Here is a 22250-nt window from a genome sequence, read left to right on the forward strand (position 1 = left end):
GATGGATGGATGGATGGATGAACAGATGGATGGATGGATGGATGGATGGATGGATGGACAGATGGATGGATGGATGGACATTTTGTTCTGTTCAGAAGAAAAGAAAATAATTGGATTGTGTCACCAAAATAATAGAAACTAATGAGCAATGAAAACTGATGGGTGTTGTCGTCTTTTAAAAGTGTTAATAAAGGATTTTCAACAAAACTTTTGCATAATATAATCATTTCATTATATCTGATTATGTTCATGTTCAAATAAAGAGAAAGAAAAGTGTCACTCTGAAGTTTAATTAACTTTTTCCAGCTGTAGCTCAGTAATAATCAGTTTCTGACGTTTCCATTGTTTGGGAGACGTCCCAGCAGCTAAAGTTGAAGTTTAAAACCGCACATTCATCACTTCTGGCAGTTAAAGGCACTTATTTTCAAATCAACCCCACAATCATCATGATTAAGGTTTTTTTCCATGTCTGATTTTGATTCTCTACCAGTTCTGAAGCATGAGATGGAGACCTTTATTTTTCCTGCTGTGGGATAATTACACCACGAGGCGGATGTTCGGATTTGGACTGGAGCTCAGCTGTTTTCTGCTGTTGGCTGTTTGTCAGACACAGAAAACTGAAGCAGTTCTATACAAACATGACAGCTTTAAAGCAATATGCTGGTGTAGATTCTCAGTCAGCACGGACATGGCAAATCCAAGAACATATTAAATGCTTGGAAATCCACGCCCTCTAATTTTGAATTGGGGAAGCTTCCTGGATGGGAAACGAAACATCTTCAACGACAGAATGGAAGTCTGATTGCTTTGTTGTTTTAAAGTCTTCTTTGGATATGACAACATTAGTTTGTTGTTGCCCATGAAAAAATTCAGAAACCAAATCTAACAATTTCATGGACAGAAAGCGTTAAAAAAAAAGGAAGTCAGGCAGCTTTGTCAGATTTCTTTTTTGCGATAAAGTAAAAGTGGACTGGAGTTGAAGTCACAGGATTTCATAAATAAATGAACACATTCATTTGAAATAAAAAAACTGAGCCATTTGCTCCCCTGTCCTCTGTAGGGTGTGACCTCAAAGGAGAGCCGCTGCTCCTCCTCATCAAAAGGAGTCAGCTGAGGTGGTTCTGATTAGGATGACCTTCTCGAGGACCCAGAACTCACTGCAAGGATTATGTATCCTCTCTGGCCTGGGAACACCTTGGGATTCCCCAGAAAAAAGCTGGAAAGTATCAGAAAACTTAGTATTTGTGCAGATGAACAAGAGTTTTGTTGTTTTTATTTAGGTTTAACTAAGGGGATGAGTGGAAGACATCATATTTTGGAGCTTTATATTACCATAAATTCTTCTTTAAAGCATATATTTTGTTTTAGGATAATCATCTATTTGTTTTTTCTTATTTAAACCAACCTGGTTGTATCTCAAAGAAACAGAAACTCAAATAACTTTAAAACAGGAAATAAACTTGGCCACAAAACTGGACAATCTGGTGTGTCACGTCATCCAGCATCACCTTCAGTCTCTAAAATTGGACCATTTTAATAACTTGCAGTGACATTGTGTTTTAGAGGATTATATTCAGTTTCACACAATAAAACCAAGTGACAATGGTGTCTGTGGCCACTGGGTTGCAACTGTTGGCAACAAAATGCAAATTTACACTCAAAATCTCATTAAATTTGTATTCGAGTCACAGAATTTTGGCCAAAACATGTTAAACAACACCTGAGAAAACTGAGAACTCTTGTAAACATTCTGAGACATTTTGGAGACGAGACAGCCCGGTAAATTTCAACACTAATCCATGGTTCTTCTGTGAGGATGGGTCGAATATGCAAACATCGAAGGGAACATGAAGAAAGCATTTGCTTCAATGCCACCTTAACGATAAACCGATTAAATAAATGGATGAAATGATAGACGACAGATTTTTACGCTCGGCCGAGCAGGTCAGTTAGGATTTAATAGCATATTCACGCTCACACTCTGCCCTCATTCAGATTCATGCTAAAAGGAAGTCTGAACGCAGACGACTGAAGTGAGGAGACAAGGCGTGGGGGGGAGGAGGGCTTTGTACGTCTCATTTGGGCGCTGGCGCTTGATTAATGTGGCTCTTCTGCTCAGAGTGGGTATTCAGTGTGAATTCTGATGAGACAATCAGATTTCCGCCGCCACGTTCCTCCTGCTCCACGATGAATGAACGCGCGTTTATTGGCCCTATTGTTTTAATGATGGATTGCACACCGCAGCCTGAGAAAAAACAATACAGTAGAGATCAACTTTTAACAACATCATAAAAGTTTTGCAAGCTCCGCTTTTCACAAAGATGTCAAAAACTGATAAATTACACTAATATCTTTTTTTTTAACTGAGTGGAGTTTAACATGAATGAACAAAAGTGAAATTCATTATCCTGAACCAATTAGAAGTAATAAACAGCTTGTTCTAGCACTGGGTAATGACTAAGCTTCTACTGCAGAGATTTTTTTTAAAGACATATATTCTTTAGTCATTAAACTGAAGATGCTCTTTAGTTTTTTCCACTGAGTCTAAATCTTATCTGCTGCTGAAGTTGAGCCATTTCATGCTTTGTTAAATCTCCGATTCCGTTTGTGTATCATTGAGAGACTTCTTTGTTCTTTTTATTTAACAATTTTTAAAGAAGGTTTTTACAATTTATTAAACTGTGTACAGCAAGGCCAAGAAAAAAGGCAAATTCTAGTATTTGTATACAAAAAAAACAAAAAAACTTAACCCTCCCGTGGGCTTTTCCTCCTCTACTCATCAACGAGGACTTCAGGATGGTTAAATTCAAATTTTATTATCTGTTACAAGTCATTTGTACAGTCTCAGCTGTAATTGTTTTTAGCTAAATCACCCTTTTTATTGGCAGGGGGTAAGCCGTGTATTAGTGGCATGTAATGTGTTTTTATTGTGTTCTTTATTTATTAGTTCAGACCTTCAGAGAAGCCATCATCCATTACTGTCACTTTAGACAAAAAGCAACAATCTCTGATGACTAAGAGCAGCTTTAATGAAACTTCCACATGTTAAAGTGTCAGCTTTGTGTCGGGTAAATTAAGTGACAGACGGAATCAATCAGCCGAGGAGCTTAATGATCAGCTGCATTAATTAAACACAGACAACTCGGATTTTGATACACAAGCTGAAAAAATAGTTTTTTGCAGTTTTAAGCTTGTATCTTGTAGTGCATCTTAATTTAGCCACACACTATGTGAGCGAGTGTGTGTCTGTGTGTCTGTGTGTGTGTCTTGATGGTTCCTCAGTCAATTAAATTTTCCCATTCATTAATTTTTCTTTCAATTAATCAAAGTTAATTGATCAAAGTTTAATAAAAGTTCCCCACACACCTGGAGAAAGCGCTGGTAAATGGCTCTTTGTTTCTGAATGAGAGCAAATAGATGATGAGAGTGGGACTCATTTCAATTCCCCGTGCACTAAATCAAAGCTCGTGAAATGAGGCAGACAAAAGAGAACAAGTGCAGAGCGATGACAGGCCGCCTACAGCACCAGAAAGGAAAAGATTCAGTCCAGTGTTCTAAAAAAAGCCTTCTAACAGAAAATTAGCTCGTCTTTTCCTGTGAGACTTTCTGTTACTCACTTCTAGGGTCCACTCAGGAAGATTTAAAAACACAATACCCCAAAGTTTTACATTTATTCAGGATGCTTCAGTGCAACAGGACTGAAGCACCCTGACTATTATTCTGCTCAGTTTTTGTCAGTCGTGTTCATTTTCACTCGTCCCTTTGAAAAATAATGCAAATAAAACATCAGAACAAGCAGCACTAACCTTGGATGAGCAGCAACAAAAGGATGAAATGTGGAGTGGATCTGAGCTGACTTTAACTCACCTTCAGTCCTGCAGGTCGCCTCAGTCAGGACAAAGTTGGGCTCTTCTGTTAATATCTTTGCAGATATTAATTATTCATGCAGATGACATTCCAATATGATCGGGAAGTCCGAGTATAAATTCAAGCATTTTAATTTTTATGGATTTCTGTGGAAATGAGGATTGTCTTCGAATCAGCTTTTGTTGTTGTTGTCAGTATGTTTGGGTGGAAAACTTTTCATGCTGCACAAATGAGAACTGACGGCTTTACCTGTTAGTTCAGAGGAGCACCTTTAAATGAGGAGTTTGAAAGTCAGAATGAATCTCTAATTGTTGAGTTTTCAACAGTTAATGGTGGTAAAACTACAATTCCCTAAGATCAGATCTATACAAAAGTAGACTCCATCTGATTTTTGTTAATGTGATTTCTTTTTAATTAGAAACTCTGCTGAAGTAGGTGGTTTGTTTTCTTAGGGGAAATATATCTCTGTTAATTAGATTAAAGCATTACACATAAACTGTTTAACACCTTATACCTTACAGATATGGACCTAAAAGGGATAAATCATCTTTAATTGCACAGCTTTATAATAGAGAGATTATCTTAAATAAACGTTTGGGATTGGATGCATTCCTTTTTTAAAAAATTCAAACACACCTGTATGTGTCTGTCATCAGTCGTGGCCCGCAGTCCTCCCACCAAAATGCTTCAGTTCCTGTAGATCGGGTCAGGTCAGGTTCTGGGAGTCTGATCGTTTCTGTCCAGAGGGGGGTTGGTGAGCATCTGAGCAGGATTTCTCCTGGGCGCCGTCGTTTCAGTGTTTTTTTCCAGGCTTGTCCAGCTTGTAGGAAAGCCTAAGGTGTTTGACTGATTCTGTGGCTCATCGCCTCAGGATCTGACTCCAGAAGCTCAACACCAGCGAGGTTTTATAAGTCTGCTGGTACCACGGCGCCTTCTGGAGGTAAAATACCACAAGCCGTTACATGATCACCCTCCGTTCATGATTGGGGACAATATTAAATGATAAAGTGATACATTTGAAATTCTGAGTTACTCAGCTGTCTCCATCCATCCTTCATAAACAGAACTTACTTATTTTATTGTTTCAGGCAGTCATCAGCTGCAGGTTAAAATCCGTTAGATCTCGGCTCACTTTTTCCACTGGTTTCCATGGAAACCAGCACACCTTTTTTCAGGAGCAGGTGATACTTCGTGGCTCGTAGGCGGTATTGATTAATAAAGGATGACTGACAGCTGATGAAGAACGGCCCACTCATCCCTGTTCAAACAGTGATTAAACTTAAATCGGATTTCAAAATCATTTGAAAAGTTCAAACTTTTTAAAATTAATTTTTTCATTTTTGCCTGTGATATATTTAGTTTGAGTCAAAAAGTCAAAGATATTTTTCCTAGTTTATGTAATATTTAGTGAATCTAGTTTGATGTGTTTACACTCAGCTGCAGTTTGGATGGGTTATTAGGCTTTTACCGCAGTGAAATAATGTTACAAAAGAGTAAATTTCTACCTTACACACTGTAATTATTGGCTGTCCCATAATAGCATTTAAGTAAATGTTTTTAATTTTATACAAAACCTGACAATAAACATAAAAGGTAATTTAGAGTGACTTCAACTATGTCTTTCCTTTTTTATCTAAAAAATGTTAATTTTTGTGCTGTCATAATGTAGAATCGCCAAGTTAAAAAGCTTTCAGAATGGTTTGTTGCATCATTTTGGTGTTTTTACAGCCTTCATACATCTTCTGCTGTAGTACACAATGTCTGTGTGTTCCTATATTCTACAATGAGTGTGGGTCAGCTGCTTTCAGCGTGCACTCTTTGTTTTATTTCTTTACTCTCCATGTTTGTACATGCAATTATTGCTGCCAATAACTTGTTTTTCTTTGTGTTTCTTTCAATAGAAACTAGTTCTGGACCAATCCTTCTGTGTTTCTCTTCTGTCCTCTCAAACCGAAGCCAGTCGAGGTAGATGGCCTGGTTCTGGTTCTGCTGCAGGTTTCTTCCTGTTAAAAGGCAGATGTTTCTTTCCACTATCAACTAAGAGCTGTGCAAAACGGAGGATTGTGACAAAGTGATGATTCCACGCAATCTGCTGGCTTCCTTAGATGGATAGTTTTTAATAACTGGCATTTTATATTGTTGTTGTTTTCCTTTTGGCTGCTCCCTCCTGCAGGGGGCAGCTGTTTTAAGATGGATGCCCTTCCTGATGCAACCTGGGCTCGAACCTGCACCCTCAGGATTACAATACAGCTGACCACTGAGCCACCGCGTCACATTGCGTTTTATAATGTACTTGATGTAAATGTTTTTTTACAGTACCCTGAGATGACAGACAGGGATTTTGCATAGCTTAGCACAAGGTTGTCCTGAGGACCAGGTTATGGCACCAGGACTCAGCACAGCTAAGGTTCTTGCCCTCGACTGCCACGCTGTACCTTGACTCTTCTCCCTGCAGCTGGTGGGCCCATGAGGAGGTGACTTCCTGCAGGTTTTTCAGGTTTGGCTTGGCTGAAGCCCCGGAGACAAAGCCTGAATAACAGGTGCTCCCTGTGGCCCGACTCCAGGACGGAGCCTTAATTTTATTAATCAGGGCAAAATATCCTCTCGGTTGTGGTCCTCCTACATCAAGATCTTCTAATCACTCTTACTGAGGCCATTTTGTCCCTACCGGGGTAAACAACCCATGTAACATAAACCCCAGGATTGTGGGGGTACTTCAGTCCCCCCATCATGTTAGGGTGGCGATTCTGTGGAAGTGGTTTAAGTGTCTGACTGAAATGCCTCCTGGTAACATCGGACAAGGAGGAAACCCAGAGGAAGATCTAGAACTCTCTCTGGAGGGATTATGTATCCTCTCTGGGATCCCCCAGGAGAACCTGGAAAGTGAGGTCTGGGTTTCCCTCCTGGACCTGTTACCTCCATAAATCGATCACGGATAACAAGGAGAAAATAAATAGATACATGGAAGACTGTGTAAAGTTGTTATTACGTCATGGCTGCATACGTTTCATTATTATGGCGTAAATGTAAAGTACAGAATTTTTCAGCATGACCACGAAATCAACCTAACATTGCTGGGGAGATCAATGTTATAAAAAGGTTTTTTTTTCTGCTATGTATCTTAATGTGTTTTAGAATCCAAGACAGATATGTGAAAGTGAGAGAGATTCTAATGATTTGTTGCAGTTTCTTGACTGAATCTGCTGACACTGTTTGCAGAAACATCACTATGATGATCAGTCTTAATTTTATGAGGGCTACATCGAACAATAAATACTTTAGACTATAAAAGCTTGTCCTGAAAGCTGTTTGATGGGTGAACAGTTCGCTGAATGAAAAGATGTGACAGTTTTTTAAAAAGCTGTCAGATAATTGTGATTCACTTTCTGTTAAAGCTTCACAAAGTGGCTCACCAAACACTCAGAATCTTTTATTTTCTCTACAATAATACAATAGACGCACCCTAAAATTACTTTCTCTCATGGTTTGACATTGTTTTCCCCTGGGAAATTTAACTTTCATCATTCACACTTCCTCTACTTCCTGAAATAGATTATCGGCCATTACCAGAGCAGATGGAAGAGAGGAAATTGCAGCAACTTTTGGCAGAAAGTCATTTGGTGTAAATGCAGTTATTGATATCACTGGACCCCATGAGTATTGTCAAGTGTCAAACTGAAATGATGGCAGCTTGGTAAGAGAAATGCTAAGATTCCATTTCCAACTCGATTGATGTTGCACTAATGAAGAGAACCCATTTTCACCAAATTAAAATTCAATTGTAAGAGGCTTAAGTGCATCTGGCGGATACATGTTCATAAACCCGGCATGGCTGAGGGGAAGCACTCGAGGCGTTACTGTGCTTGTAATAACTGAATTAAAATTTTATTAGAAGCAGCTAATTTCAAATGAAGGAAATGACTCTGACAAGTTTTTTGGACACTGAACAGAAGCGCAGCGGCGACATTAGAGGAGATTTTCACTCCTTTATTCAACGCTTTCATTCTGCTGAACATAAAACGTTTCTGAAGGTTAACTCGTGTTTGTCAGAGCGGCTTCAAGTGCTTCGGATCAGAAAAACAAGAGTGAATAAAACAACCGAGTCTTTCATGTTTACAGTAGAATAATGATTAAACAATCAGAAGGGTCCTCATGTGCTGATACTGACTGGATTTACGCTCGCATTAGTTATCACTCACCACCACTACAGAAGGACAAATATGTGTGGGCATGTTCTTTGCTCTGCCTGTTAGCAAAATATTTCATGAACTAGTGGGCAAGCAATCACTGGATGACCATCTACAACTCCGAGTCACTTTGAGATGGTGACCACAGCTAATTCACCTTACAAAGAAAGAGGCTACAACTCAGTTTTACAGATATTGAGCTCAGATTTTGTGTGGTAGAAGCTGGGAGTAATCCCCAACACATACTCTAGAACAGGGGTCTCCAATCCTGGTCCTCAGGGTCTTCATCCTGCAGGTTTTACCTGTTTCTCTGCTCCAACACACCTGATTCATGGTTAAATCACCTCTTCATGTTCTGCAGAAGCCTGTTAATCAATCATTGATTCAAATCAGGTGTGTTGGAGCAGAGGAACAAGTAAAACCTGCAGGATGGAGGCCCTGAGGACCAGGGTTGGAGACCCCTGCTCTAGAAGCAAGTAAATACACATAACTGTTGGTGGGAAGATAGAGAAGCTTGGTTTGAGGAAGTCATTGTATGGATTGATGACAATGGGTCAATGGTTGCCTTGATTGTCAGGCAGAAGATTCAGATTATCAATAATTCACTACAAGAGTTCAAAAGATTCACTCAGATTAATTAAGGAAAGTGTAGAATGGCTGTTAGAAACCAACATAAATGCTGTTTTCTCAAAAGCAACACCCAATTTTGGGGAAATCTTCTTTGAAAAAAGCCTTATTTCTTGAGAGATGTGAGGATTTTTCGAAGGCAGTGGAAAATTCCACGTTCAGGCAGCAGCAGGCGAGGCAGGTTCCAGTGTAAATGGATACACAGAGAACAAATTACACCACTTGATCAGAGCACCTGCTGGAGAGCCGGGAACGTCATGGAGAGGAGACGTATAACAGGACGAGACGGAGGATTTTTTCTTTAGTTTTCATCATCCTTTCAGAGAAACCCCTCGAGCGTTTGGGTAAATGATTCAAATTTGGAACGAGAACATCGCATGCCATGAGACGAGACTTTAAACAAGACAGAATTAAATTAAAATGATAGGCCATCTCAGGAGTGCAGGGAGAAAAAAATTGTTTTCTTTTCACCGTTTGAGCTTTTAGATAGAAACACCATCCTCACATCCATCTCAGCTCCAATTTGCCAGTGTGAAAATTTTAGTTTAGGAAGGAGTTCTGCTGCTTTTTTCAGAAGGTAATTTCACAGCATCAAGCCAGACTCTCCTGAGCTCATTCAGAACCTCAAGCCAAACCTTTGCCTCACATTTTCTTTGTTTATGCATTTTATCCTTTGAAAGATTTGAGTAGACTCTGGACACATCAGTTTACTCATTCTCTTTGTCCTCTCTGCTGCATTTCATACCATTTCTCTTTATCTGTTTTGACCTGATGTTTCCTTATCTGTGACCCATTCACTCAGTTTTAGCTTTGTTAACAATACTTGTTCCCCCACAACCCTCATAAATCAAGGAGTACCTCAAGGCACTATACTTGGACCACTTTCTTTATCATTTACATCAGTGGTGTCCAATCCTGGGCCTGGAGGGCGACTATCCTGCAGGTTTTAGATGTTTCCCTGCTCTTCAGCAGGTCTTTGAGTTCTGCAGAAGCCTGTTAATAACTCGTTTGAATCAGGTGTTTCAAAGCAGAGAAACAACTAAAACATGCAGGATAGTGGCCCTCCAGGACCAGGATTGGACACCACTGATTTACATGTTTCACCATTGTCTCAGATTGCGTTCATAGGTTGAGAATACTGAAACTCACCCTACCATGCCTTATCTCTACCTGGTTATGAAAGCATCGATGTTTTCAACAAGAACAAATTTCTTGGTTGAGGCTCAAAGATTTTATTCGGGAAAGCTGGAGATTCCCTGCTCGTCCTCACCGGTTTGTAACCATTTTTGTAATGAATTTAGTTTTAAATAGTTATTCACTATTTGATTATTAAACCTTATCAAACACAGAAATGGCTATACCTGAGTGAATTTAACATCTATTGTGCTGATAATTGATGTGGCAGTAGCTGACAGTCATCAACACGTACACCAAAAGCAAACAGATCTTTTGGATCAAGTGAGATATTCCAATATTGCATAAGATCACAAATAATGTCATTTTCAAGATTTAAGTTTCAAAATAGCTACATATAAGTCCATTTCAGCATATAGTGATCTTAGTTTAAATATCTGGTGGGCATTATGTATTTCTACAACGAATGGTAGGCCTATTATTATTATTATTATTATTATTATTATTATTATTATCAAATGCTTTCAGTTTTCCTTATTTTAAAAGAAAAATTACCTCTTTAGCAGTGTAAACCAATTATGTCCATAAAGAATTTTACTTACCATGTTTTGCTCTCACAGCCTGGCTTGTTTTGTTGGTTTTATCCACACCATGCCACTCTGAGGACAAACTGAAAATGGGAATTGGTTTTGATTTTCTGTTACCTGTGAGGAGCCTTTCAGACTGAATCTCTTCCCAAAGCGGAGGAGAAATGCTGATGGCTTTTCTTTTTCCTGCTCACAATCAGTTTTCTCCAGATGTAGACAGATTCACCACACGGTGTTACACATGTCTGCTCAATAAGAAGACTAAAATAATCAACAATTTACTCCAGCAGATATATTCTACAGCATTACCTCCATCCAGCAAAACTACCCTCACAGATCTGAGGGTTTTGTCTGCTGAGATAGATCGCATAGATCTATCTAGAAACATTTATCCACAGATGATTAAATATGAAGTTGAAAGATGTCTCTGTGGACAGAAATAACTGCAGCTCGATAAACCGTGTGGCTTCAGGTTCTGTTCATATAAATATGCAAACAATAAAAGAATTGTTTGATTTTCATTTTAAAAAATGCATCAGTTTGTAACTTGCTGTAGGAGACTGTTTCAGCGATTTTGATGAGTGTCACTAAATTCAATGATATAATAATTCCTTGAAGGAATGCATATCATCCCCCGCCTTTTATACCGTTATGATGAGAAATGACAAAGTTGTAGCCATGTGTGCTGAGTATGACTCCCAGCTGCTACCACACAGGTTTTCAGTTCAATATTTGTAAAATAAAAAATGAGTTTAAGCCCTTTTTGTGTTCACTAATGTCATTTTGCAGCACTGATGACAATTTCTTTGCTATAATCTTTGAAGCGTTCATGTTATTTAAATTTAGAGACAGGATTTTAGTCTCTGTCAGTTCCTGTGCTCTTTGTTAAAGGTTTTGACTGTTTCTGAAAACTCCTCCACCAAGAGCTTAAAGCTCCACATATGTGTTGTGGCTTTGGCCTTTTTCCTATCAAAATTTGAAGGTTTTCTTTATAATAAATAAAAAACTTCAAAATACAAGTTTTAGTCTCACTTTATTTTCTTCTCTAGAAAAGTAATCCAGTCCGTCCACAACAACAGCCATCTTAAATGGGGTTAACTTCAAAAGCTAATTAGTTACAAAAATCAAGTATGTCCTATGATTACTTTCTAAAAGTTTAAATAAAAACTGTCCAGTGATTCATGGGATATTTTGCTAACAGACAAACAAACAGGGTTGACTCAAAAAGTTAATGACAACGTTTTAAGAAAAGATCTTTATTTGGCCATATTTGGTGTTAGATAAGTTTCAGAAAGTAACAGGAACTCTTTTTGAGGATGAATGATTTTTTTTTGTTTTGGTTTTTTAGAAGTTCAGTGCCCCACCTGCCCTAATGAACCATCTTCTACTGGCTCAGAGTATATGTTGGGGATCGCATCAAAATTTAGCTCAATATCTGGAAAACTGAGTTGTAGCCATTTTCTCTGTAAGGTGAATGAGCTGCGGTGACCGTCTCAGATTGACTCAGAGTTATTTGTGTTTCAGCAATCATTTTAAATCACAATGATTTCAAAGTTTAATGAGTTGTAAATGTACATCCGTGTAGTGCTTCATGAGATATTTTGCTAACAAACAGATGAGAGGGATTACGAAGGTTTTAAGGGCAAAGCAGTCCTTTTTCATCCATTTTGACAGATTCTGAACTGCAGGAGGAAGATTACCCAAGGAAAGCATGTAAATGCATGAAGAGAACTTGCAAACTTCACTTTGTAAATGTTTTAGCTGATGTTTGAACCAAAACCTTTCTTGTTGTGAGGTTGACGACAACCACTACAACCCAATGCAGCAGTTTACAACTACTCTATTTTATTATTAAAACATAATGCCCAAGATAAGTATTCAGACTTCTAAGAAAATCTTATTTCTTTTGTCAGTGGACAACAGAGACAAGGCACATCCTTAAAGAAAAGCTCGGGTCTTTCCTTTTTAAGCTTCTTTTGACCCAGAAATGTCCACCAGGTCCTAGGTGACCTGTAACCTGCTCCTGTGACAGCTGTGATTTTCCATTTCTATGTCCAGGAGGTGCACTAATAGCTGCGAAGCCCCTTGAGAGGGAAGTTTAGCTGTAATTATTCACATCTCTCCTGGCTGCCTGAACGAAGCAAATCAAAGGTAAAATGAGTCTGGACATTAGTCACATTGGAAGGAAGCGACTCACCAAAGAGAGAGAAGGAGGAAAAAAAAGCACTTTGGTAGGAGGTCATTACATATTTCATTCAGACTTGTTCAGCCTTATCTCCAACATGCTACTAATACTTTTATTAGCCTGGGTAATACAAATGCTAATGAAATGCTTTTCATCTTGACTTCTTTTCAAACACGTTTCCAGAAATGAAAGATAAAAGTTGACAGCGAAAGAAAGAGATTGCTTCTCTTTGGTCATTCCAGGATTCAATTAAGTATTTTCTGTTTTGGGTTTTGTCTGCAGTTTGCATCTTTTTCATTTTATGGTGTCTGATATTCATGTGACACATCATCAAAAAAAGATGAGTTTTGTCTGAAAGGGTCAGAAGATGATGGAGGTGACTGGATCAGAAACACCTTTTTTTCTTCTGATACAAATCCTGAATCAGCTTAACTCATGATATCTCCTCATCTGTTTTGTAAAGTTATATATAAATATATAATTTTTCCATCTCGCCTGATTTCTTCCACATGGGCGGTTCCAATCTCAGGTCCTCTACCAGAGGCCTGGGATCTTCAGGGTTCTGTTCAGTGTCTTAGCTGTTCCTAGGACTGCCTTCTTTTGGACAGAGATCTCTGAGGTTGTTCCTGGGATCTGTTGGAGACACTCGTCCAGTTTGGGGGTCTGATGACCTCTGGTGAGGCCTTGACTCTCCACAGCTTCTCTGTTCTTCTTTCAGCCCTTGGTGTTTCTTGAGATTTTCATGCTTCTTCTTTCTGATGTTACGGTCGCTTGGGGCTGCTACATCTCATGCTGCCATGATTAGTGCCTCTGTGCTGTCCTTCAGTCCAGCCCTTTCTACCCACTGGTAGGACTTGTTGATATCAGCCACTTCCTCAATCTTCCGGTGGTGCATGCCGTGCAGGGGGTTGTCTTTCCATGATGGTTCCTCTTTCTCCTCTTCCACATTGGGTTTCTGCTGCCTGAGACGTTCACTTAACAGATCATCACTGAGGGCTTTCTTCTTGATGTAATCCAGGATCTTGGTCGTTTCATCCTGTATCATAATTCTGATGCTCACTAGTCTTCTGCCTCCCTCCTTTCTCTTAGTCTACAGTCTCAGGGTGCTGGACTTAGGGTGAAACCCTCCATGCATTGTGGCAAACTTTCGTTTCTTGATGTCAGAGGCTTCTATCTCCTCCTTTGGCCAGATTATCATACCAGCAGGGTCTCTAATGACTGGCACTGTGTGTGTTGATGGCTTGGACTTCTGGCTCTTCAGGACCTGCCTTACTCTCTGTAGGTACTTCATCCTGGTTTCCATTTGTCTGCAATATAAAAAGGTACTTGTAACTGTCCTGGACATCTGCAATGTAGCCTTCAGGTAGTTCAACCCCTTCCGTTGTGATCACCTTGTCTCTCTTGGACACCATTTGTCTGCACTTATCAAGTCCGAATGGCATACCAATGTCCTTGCTGTATATCCTGATGAGATGGATCAGTGAGTCGATGTCTCGCTGATTTCTGGCATGCAGCTTGATGTCATCCATGTAGAAAAGGTGATGATGACTGTTCCACTTTGGAACCAGTATCCACAGCCACTCTTTGTAACCATCTGGCTAAGGAAGGTTCAGGCTCATGCAGAACAGGAATGGGGACAAAGCATCACCATGGTATATGCCACATTTGATGCATATATATTTTATTAATCACTTTTGTTTTGTTTAACATGAGATCTTTTTTCATGCATAAACTCCAACGTTAGGCTTTTTTGCAGAAGCTTCCACAGTTTGTTTGGTTGACCTTGTTGCTATCAGACAGCCAGTAAAGTTCTCAAGTATTAGATAAGCCACTCAGGTTGATGACTCACTCGATCAATAAAAAAGAGAACTGGCAAATGAACTTTGGTCCTCAGCAGCTGCTGTCCTTTATGAGGAAATGTTAGCTTGCTGTGCAGGTATTATCCCACACCGAGCTGAGATGATGAGTTGGTTTGACCTCAACTTCTGCCTCTCAAACACACGTGGTCAGACACGCTCAAAGACTGAATTTTAGCCTGATTACATTTTAGGACTTTCTCAACTGATGAATGTTTCTCTTGGAAGATAGATTTGGTAAAAGTTTACTTTGAAACTGTGCAGAAATCTTTCAAAGCCAGAACTACAGAAGAGAAACTCTTTGACTTTCCCTCAAGAGTATATAGAAGAAATATATGGTCTCATTAAAAGAAGCTCATTTCAGAGACAGAGACTAATTAAAGCAAAGACATTTTGTCACTTATAAAGTTGTGCTTGTTCTGTGAAATATTTGTACCTTCTAATGGTGATTAGAGGTGATCCTCTTTTCTATTTTGATGCATCTCTTTAACTGATTTAGTTTTTTTGAGACATTTTGTTCACTCTTTATACATAAATATTACAGACAAGCAGATATCCTGATGCAGATATTTACAAGAAGATTTAATTTTTTTTCACAAAAATCAATTTAATAGCATCGGGGTCATAATATGTGGCAACAATATTAAAATGTATGCATGCAATTTCCAATTCCTTTGGAAATTGGAAATGCTCTCAATGAAGCAGCATCTCCTTTGAGATGTGAACTCCCAGGAACCAGATGCTGGATTTTCTGTCCTCTCAGCTCTGATGAAGACTGGAAAATAACTATTTCCTGCAAACCTTTTACAATAAAATTAAGAGTTTAACTCAGAAAAACTGTCATAGATGAAGAGTACAGGATGGGACTGAGCACACATCCCTGTGGCATGCCATGGGAACTCATTCTTACAACCTCATTCTCTATCTGCCATTTAGTGTTTTTGCTTTTGTATGTGTCAGGTTGTTATTTCATACCAGTTTGTCTTTTATCATTGCCTGCTTTTGCAGGTTGTATTTTCTTTGTAACTTGAGCTGATTTCATAGCTTTTTATTTTCTTAAAACTGACTCTGATGTCCTCCAGACTTCTAGTATTATCAAAGTTTGTTAACTCTTTGTATTGTTACCCCACCTGTCCTAGTTTGCCATGTCTGTAATTACAATATAGCTTCCTATGCAGTTAATTAAGATGACTTCAATACACAGGTATTGTTAAGTTTCAGTCTTGATTTTTGTCCATTTTCAAGCAGAATGATTTAAAAAAAATGTGCAAAAAATGTATTAAAATGAGGAGCTCAATTAGATTATTTTTGTAGTTGTATGTTGTACGATGCAGATAAAATTTTGGAAAAAAAAAAAAAAAAAAAACAATATTAATAACATGACTTCAAGTATGATGATATCACACTAACTTTTGAGCTGCAAGTGTAACCATCAGCATCTTCTGCCGTTCACTGTGCATGAAGAAATTTTAATATACAACTCAGTTTGGCTTTGAGGCTGAACTTTTCAGTCTATTTCTGTCTCTGATAAGCACTGTCATGGAGTGAAACACATAAGTGTGTGGTTACTACGGTGACCATAACGAGCCACTAGGAGCAGGTCTTGGTTCTCTTTGTTGTTCTTATGCAGTTCATACATCAAAACAAAGATATTTTTCCTAATTTCGATTATTACAAAGCTGATGTTAGAATTTCAAAGTTTCACCAAAAACTTTTACATTTTAATATACATTCATAGTTTCTTTGTAGACAGACAGACACCAGTTTGTGTGATTTTTTTTGTATTTATTAATACATAGAAAAATCAAATTTCCACCTTCAGGATGAATCTTTACAAAATGTGTCTGCTTTGAAAAAGCAGGAACAGTTTGCAGTTTTCAGAAGTCTTTTAGCACCATGACTGAAAAACATGCCAACAATAGAAAAATACAGGACTGAGGAAAGCAAAAAGAACAAACCAGTCATTAAATCCAACACTGTGTTGACAGATTGACACTGCCAATAAAAGAAAGTGCATCTTTGCAAATCTTTGCCTCCTGTAAGTTCTTGAGATCCAAGTCCTTAAAGTTTTTATTTTCAGGGTGTCCACAGGTCAGCCTGATCTCACCAGGGTCTTCCCACCCTGGAGAAGGACAGAGTACATTTGAGATATGTTTTTAAATCAGTTTTATCAGTATTTCTCAGTAAGTGAATTTCAGTAGGCAGAAGACTGACTGAGGTGTTCAGGGAAGCGTCTTTCTTTTACCTCCTTCCCCATCACAAACTCGAGCTGTATGATTGGATTCTGGGCATCGAGGCGTTCGGCCCAACCAGCTCCTCAGCTGTCAGTCTGGGGACCAGATCACTGCTGTACCGCGGGGAATGTTTGAGAGGCAGCACGTTTCCTTATTGAAACTTCCATTCTTATCTGGAAAACAACGAAACAAGTGCACATCGAGTGGTTAAACATGACTCAAATGTTATCTACTTGGTTAAAGAAACAAGTTTGGGTCACGTGGTTGGCATATTGAAAGTAAGGAAAAGAGGTAGGTGAACCAACTCTGATTAAAGCAGAGTTGTTAGGACTTGAAAGACTTGCTTTTGTCCAGTAATCCAGTAAAAAAAAAACTTAAATTAAAGGATTAGAGCTTAAGATAAAAAAATTCTCAAACTATTAAATTCAACTTACATAACTTTAGACAAATGAGGCCAGCAAAAACCACAGCAGCTAAACTGGTTTTGCTTGCCATGGTTTTTTAAAAAGGACAAATTATGCTATGGTATGGTATGGTACGGTATGGTACGGTATGATATGGTATGGTACGGTACGGTACGATATGGTATGGTATGGTATGGTATGGTATGGTATGGTATGGTACGGTACGGTACGGTACGGTACGGTACGGTACGATATGGTATGGTATGGTATGGTATGGTACGGTACGATATGGTATGGTACAGTCATGGTATGGTACGGTCATGACTCAAGGATCATCCCTATTGATTTTAAGGTCACAGGGTCAAAGGTCAAGGTCACAGGTGACATTGTGAACCCCTTGTCCGTGCTCCAACTCTACTATGGGGAACCAGATGGGTGGCCAGCAATGACTGATTTTCATTAGTTGATTTTAAAATGTATTTTTTTTACTTTTCTTAGTTTGAAGTTAATTCGGTGACATTTGTGTGTTTGTCTTTTTTTAACAAAAGCATACAAACAAATTTAAACCGAGAACATCGAGACCTTGTGATGTTTTCACATAACTGTTGAATTAGAGTTTAGAATATATTTAATTGAAACAGTAAGTAGTTTAGTATGAAAGCTTTTTAATTTACCAAAGTCTTATAAATGCCTGTCTTCAATTTTTAACAAACCAAACTGATAGAAAATCAATTATTCACTGAGTGAAAATGATTTTATTTTGCATACAGACAAGTTAATGGAACAGACTAAATGCTGTCCTTTTAAAAATCCGTTGGCCTGTTGCAGGAAGAGGAAACTGGACTAGATTAAAGAGTTTATTTCTAGCAAAAACCTGCTGATTATGTCTAAACACAAACAGTTGTTCTTCATCCCTCAACCCCTGCCTCCCAGAAAGGCCAGTTTTGGTTTTATATTTTCATTTAATATAAAAAAAAACTATATATATATGATACATGGGCCAACATTTCAACTTTTATTTCCCTAAAGATATTAGTTAGGGAGGAACGGTGAACCAAAAATTAGCTTTTCACAAACAAATACTTGTTTTGCATACTTTTTAAACAATATATATACAGTTGTTTACATGGATTATTCATCTTTTTAGCTAAGCTTCAAACACAGCCCACCTTTTTCTCCCTGTTAGTGACTGACCTGAACAAATGCGATTGCTGTTTCAGGATCGTTTCCTTGGAAGAAGCCTCGTCTCACAGCTCTGTGACCTCAGATGGTGCCCCGGTTGAAGTGCTCCAGCACGGTGGCGTTGGTTCGCTCGAACAGCCACTGTTGGCTCAGAGAGGTGGCATCACAAGTGTTCATGAAAACCCGCCGGTCGCTCGGGCTGCTGTCGATGCAGCTGTTGCTGACGGGGTGAAACAGGCTCTTATCCTGGAGGAGAAGAAGAGAACAGGATTGTGCATCAAGTTGGTTCTCCTCATCTGCAAACAGGCAGCTGGAGACGCAGCTAAAAATACCTTCCTGTAGCGCCACAGCTGGTTCCCCTTCATGCCGTGACAGTCATACAGGGTGACGGGGCTGCTGTGTGACACCGCATCAAAGCACACCTTCCTCGTATGCATGGGGTCACCCACCCGGATATCCTCCCTCCAACCAAAGGTTAACACCTGCAGGGAACAGTCATCGACTTGTTTCTCTCCTGTTTATTTTAGCTGTAAATTCAGTTCAAATTAACTGTTGTGTTTAACTGCTCAGCTTTTCTTGTTTTTTGTTTTTATGTGCACTTGTGTCACTTCTACTTGCATGGTTTTTTTTTTACCTGAGACTAATTACAAATAAAACAGGATGATGTAAAGTTGGGATGATTACCTGTCCATGACTCCAGCCGGCTTCGCCACGGCTTTTCACACAGTTTTCCAGGCGGATGGGACTCCCAGAGACAAAGTGTTTGATTTCCATACACATCCCACTTCCCACGTTCCTTATCTGGACAAAAAAACATGAACACCACTCATGTAGTCAGGAAGATAACCTTTTATTCTTCACATTGTTTCATAATAAAAGCACAAGTTGTTTTCTTTTATACTCTAATGGAAATATCGAGTCAATAGTTTTGCATCATCTAATTTTTGAACATTTTCAGAACAGCTTTCAGGGTGAGAGGTCAAAAATTATTATGTTTCAAACATGTTTCATCACTTTTTTATGTCAGACGTTGCCAACGTGAGTTTTAGCATTTTTCTACCCAAAAACAGTGTTTGAGCACAGTGACTGTTTGAGGCTTTATTTAGATTATTACAAGGTCTCAAATTACCATTGGGACCACTGGAATTACCTTTGACAGTCACTATCTTGGCACCTTCAGACAATGACTAGTTAGATGCTATCATCTCTCTAGCTTAATTTCTGAAGCAGGACCTTAATCAGTGCACACCAAACTTGAAACTATGTTTTGTTTTTACGTAGTTTATGACTGCAGCATCACTGTTATCTGACGATAACCCAGCTCTTACCTCCCCCCACGCAGCAGCGGGAGGCTCCACCGGTGGGTAATGTCTCGGCAGATCCCAGGCCACCTCCTGCATGAACCACCTGAAGCTCCTGCAGTTCAGTCGGTTGCGCAGCTCCTTCTGCGCCGTCATGTCGCCCGCTGACAGGTGGCGGTACTCAGGCCGGCGCTGGTAAACGTATTCGGCGTACTCGTCCATCCAGACCTCTGCTACTCGCTTCAGGTTCTATAACGAGAGAAAAGAGCTTCTTTAATTCAGTTTAAACCAAAGTCCTAACATTCCTTTAAGGAATGCATATCACCCACCGCCTTCCATGCCAGTTATAAACTAAAATCATCTTCTGCTAAGAAAGTTGTCGAACCTTAAAGACAGCAAAATCTGCAGTTTTATGCAAGATGTCACACTCACAGTGTGTGTTGTCAATGACCCGAAGCTACTACCACCTCAAATTTTAGCTCAATATCTGTAAAAAAAAAAAGTTGTACCCATTTTTGAGTTTAAGATCAGCTGGCTGTGGCAACCATCTTGAATCAAACTGACTGTAAAAGTTTATCAGTTGTATATGATTACTTTCTGCAAGTAAAATTCATCCAATGTTCATCAGATATTTTCCTAACAGACAGAAACACAAACACATGCAGGCAAAATCTCATATTTCTTAGTTAAAAACCCACGAGCTCTTCCATGAGCTTCTTAAATATAGTTTCAGTTGCAGTAATGTTGACTCAGTTTTAAAATGCTGGTTTATTTGTGGACTGACGTCAGAGTCTGCTCAGTCCATTCCAGAACTGTCTTCAGAACATTTACCATGACAATAATACGTTTTTATGTTGTCAAAACTATTTGCCATTGGAAACCAAGCTACCAGCATTAATCTGAAGTACTACTTCAGTTCAAAAAGAATCTTAGAAATGCGTCAAACAAGGACGCGACGCTGTGATTTCTGTGCCTGAGTGGTGGTTCCTTCATTGTTTGCATTTTTCTGTGAATATTCTCCTTCATCAGCGGGGTGAAGCCGACTCAGGGCCATTAGCATTCCGCCGAGGCCCGGCTCAAAGACTGCTGGTCAGAATAAAACAAAAGCCTGAACCTTCAGCTGCTTTCTGAGCCCAGTTCCAGCATGCATAATGAATGCCGCTCCGCTACACCTTGGATGATTTAGCGCTTTAGAAAATTTTCAATTCTGTGTGGATACTTTAAAAAAAAGGAAACAAAAGAACTTTAGCTCATTCTTCATACAGTTTGCACCTGTGAGGACTAAAAGCTGCAGAAAGAGGGTTCAAAGGCCACCAGGCAGAACAGGGGGGTGTAAACTGTAAACTAAGAATAACTGAGAAATCGGACGCTTGGTTGGTGAAAAATATAGAAAACAATAAAACCAGCTTTTTAAAGAAACAGCTTGGTGCAGATTATTAATGAAGTCTTTAAAATAGAAGTACTTTCAAAATATAAAGATGCCACCCACAGTGATTGCAGAAATATTCACCTTTTTGGAAATTTCACTCTGTTTGTTGCCTTATAACCTGAAATTTAACAGTGTTTGGATTGATTTAATGTTTGTAATTTCTTCCACATCTTTTCTTTTTTACAAACTACTTCCACATACTTTATGCTGATTTAAACATTCACATCAAAACATTCAGCTCAATCAGGAACAGGATGCTAGGAGTTTTGTTTTTTGTAACTTTTCAACTTTTAAAAAGAATTACCTTTATTTAAAATAAAGTTCTCCATAGAAATACAGTAATATCTCCTCCTTTATTCATTCAAAAACATTGTTTCTGTAACATCTGCTTTAGCATACTGGCTCTGTTTACGTATTCTTCTGCTTCGTTTAGCTTTTAGTTACCGTTCTGCTACATTTACCTTTTATTTTGTATCCCATTTGTATTTTATCACTATGTAGAAAGAGGACTAACTTCCTAAAAGGGGTGAATACTTTTGCATCCCACTCCAGCTGAACTTTAGACTTTAGAACAGGGTTAATAATAACAAAGTTTTTGTCTTTTAGCACGCAAACATAACGCGGTAACACGAGACATCGTTCTGTACCTTCGCCAAACTGATCCCACCCGGAACCTTGTAGGGGACATATTTACGGTAGATGTGTCCCACCCTGGAGCATGGGATGTCCTCCATCCGACCACCACACATCCACACCTTCGGAGACACACAGGGACAAAGACACAGATCAGTCTCTACAATCATCGTCAGATTTTTATCCAGAAGAGTGAAACGAAAGGTGCTCAAATTTCCTGAAAGACAAAAAACAAACGTCTTCTACCCCATCATTTACTTGATCTTTTACTCATCACTTCATTTGAATAAAAATGAGGACAAGATTGTTGTGTAAATTGATGTAAAGTATGACCAACATTTATAATGAAGGAATACAGGTGCTGGTCATAAAATTAGAATATCATGAAAAAGTAGATTGATTTCAGTAATTCCATTTAAAAAGTGAAACTTGTATATTATATTCATACATTACATACAAACTCATATATTTCCAATGTTTATTTTGTTTAATTTTGATGATTACAAATGACAACAAATGAAAATCTCAAATTCATCATATCAGAAAATTAGAATATTACTGAAGACCAATAAAAACAAAGGATTTATAGAAATGTTGGCCAACTGAAAAGTATGAACATGAAAA

At 38.8% G+C, this 22250-nt stretch overlaps 1 protein-coding gene across 2 annotated transcripts in view; it reads right to left on the reverse strand.

Annotated features, from left to right (window-relative positions):
• Positions 1 to 16216: 16216 nt before the first annotated feature.
• The window catches only part of LOC108245644 (polypeptide N-acetylgalactosaminyltransferase 10), a 52196-nt gene continuing 46162 nt past the window's right edge, over positions 16217 to 22250 (reverse strand). Inside the window, exons 8-14 of one of the 2 annotated variants that reach the window (XM_017432732.3) lie at positions 21641 to 21748; positions 19592 to 19813; positions 18948 to 19064; positions 18596 to 18745; positions 18276 to 18509; positions 16689 to 16850; positions 16217 to 16565 (exon numbers count right to left, since the gene is read on the reverse strand). In XM_017432732.3, coding sequence (XP_017288221.1) covers positions 18345 to 18509; positions 18596 to 18745; positions 18948 to 19064; positions 19592 to 19813; positions 21641 to 21748 — 762 coding nt within the window. In that variant the 3' untranslated portion in view covers positions 16217 to 16565; positions 16689 to 16850; positions 18276 to 18344. Of the gene's footprint in view, positions 16566 to 16657; positions 16851 to 18275; positions 18510 to 18595; positions 18746 to 18947; positions 19065 to 19591; positions 19814 to 21640; positions 21749 to 22250 lie in introns of both variants that reach the window. The other variant, XM_017432733.3, reaches the window with a different exon arrangement.

The sequence above is a fragment of the Kryptolebias marmoratus genome, linkage group LG13, assembly GCF_001649575.2.
Source record: "Kryptolebias marmoratus isolate JLee-2015 linkage group LG13, ASM164957v2, whole genome shotgun sequence".
In the NCBI taxonomy this organism is placed as follows: Eukaryota; Metazoa; Chordata; class Actinopteri; order Cyprinodontiformes; family Rivulidae; genus Kryptolebias; species Kryptolebias marmoratus.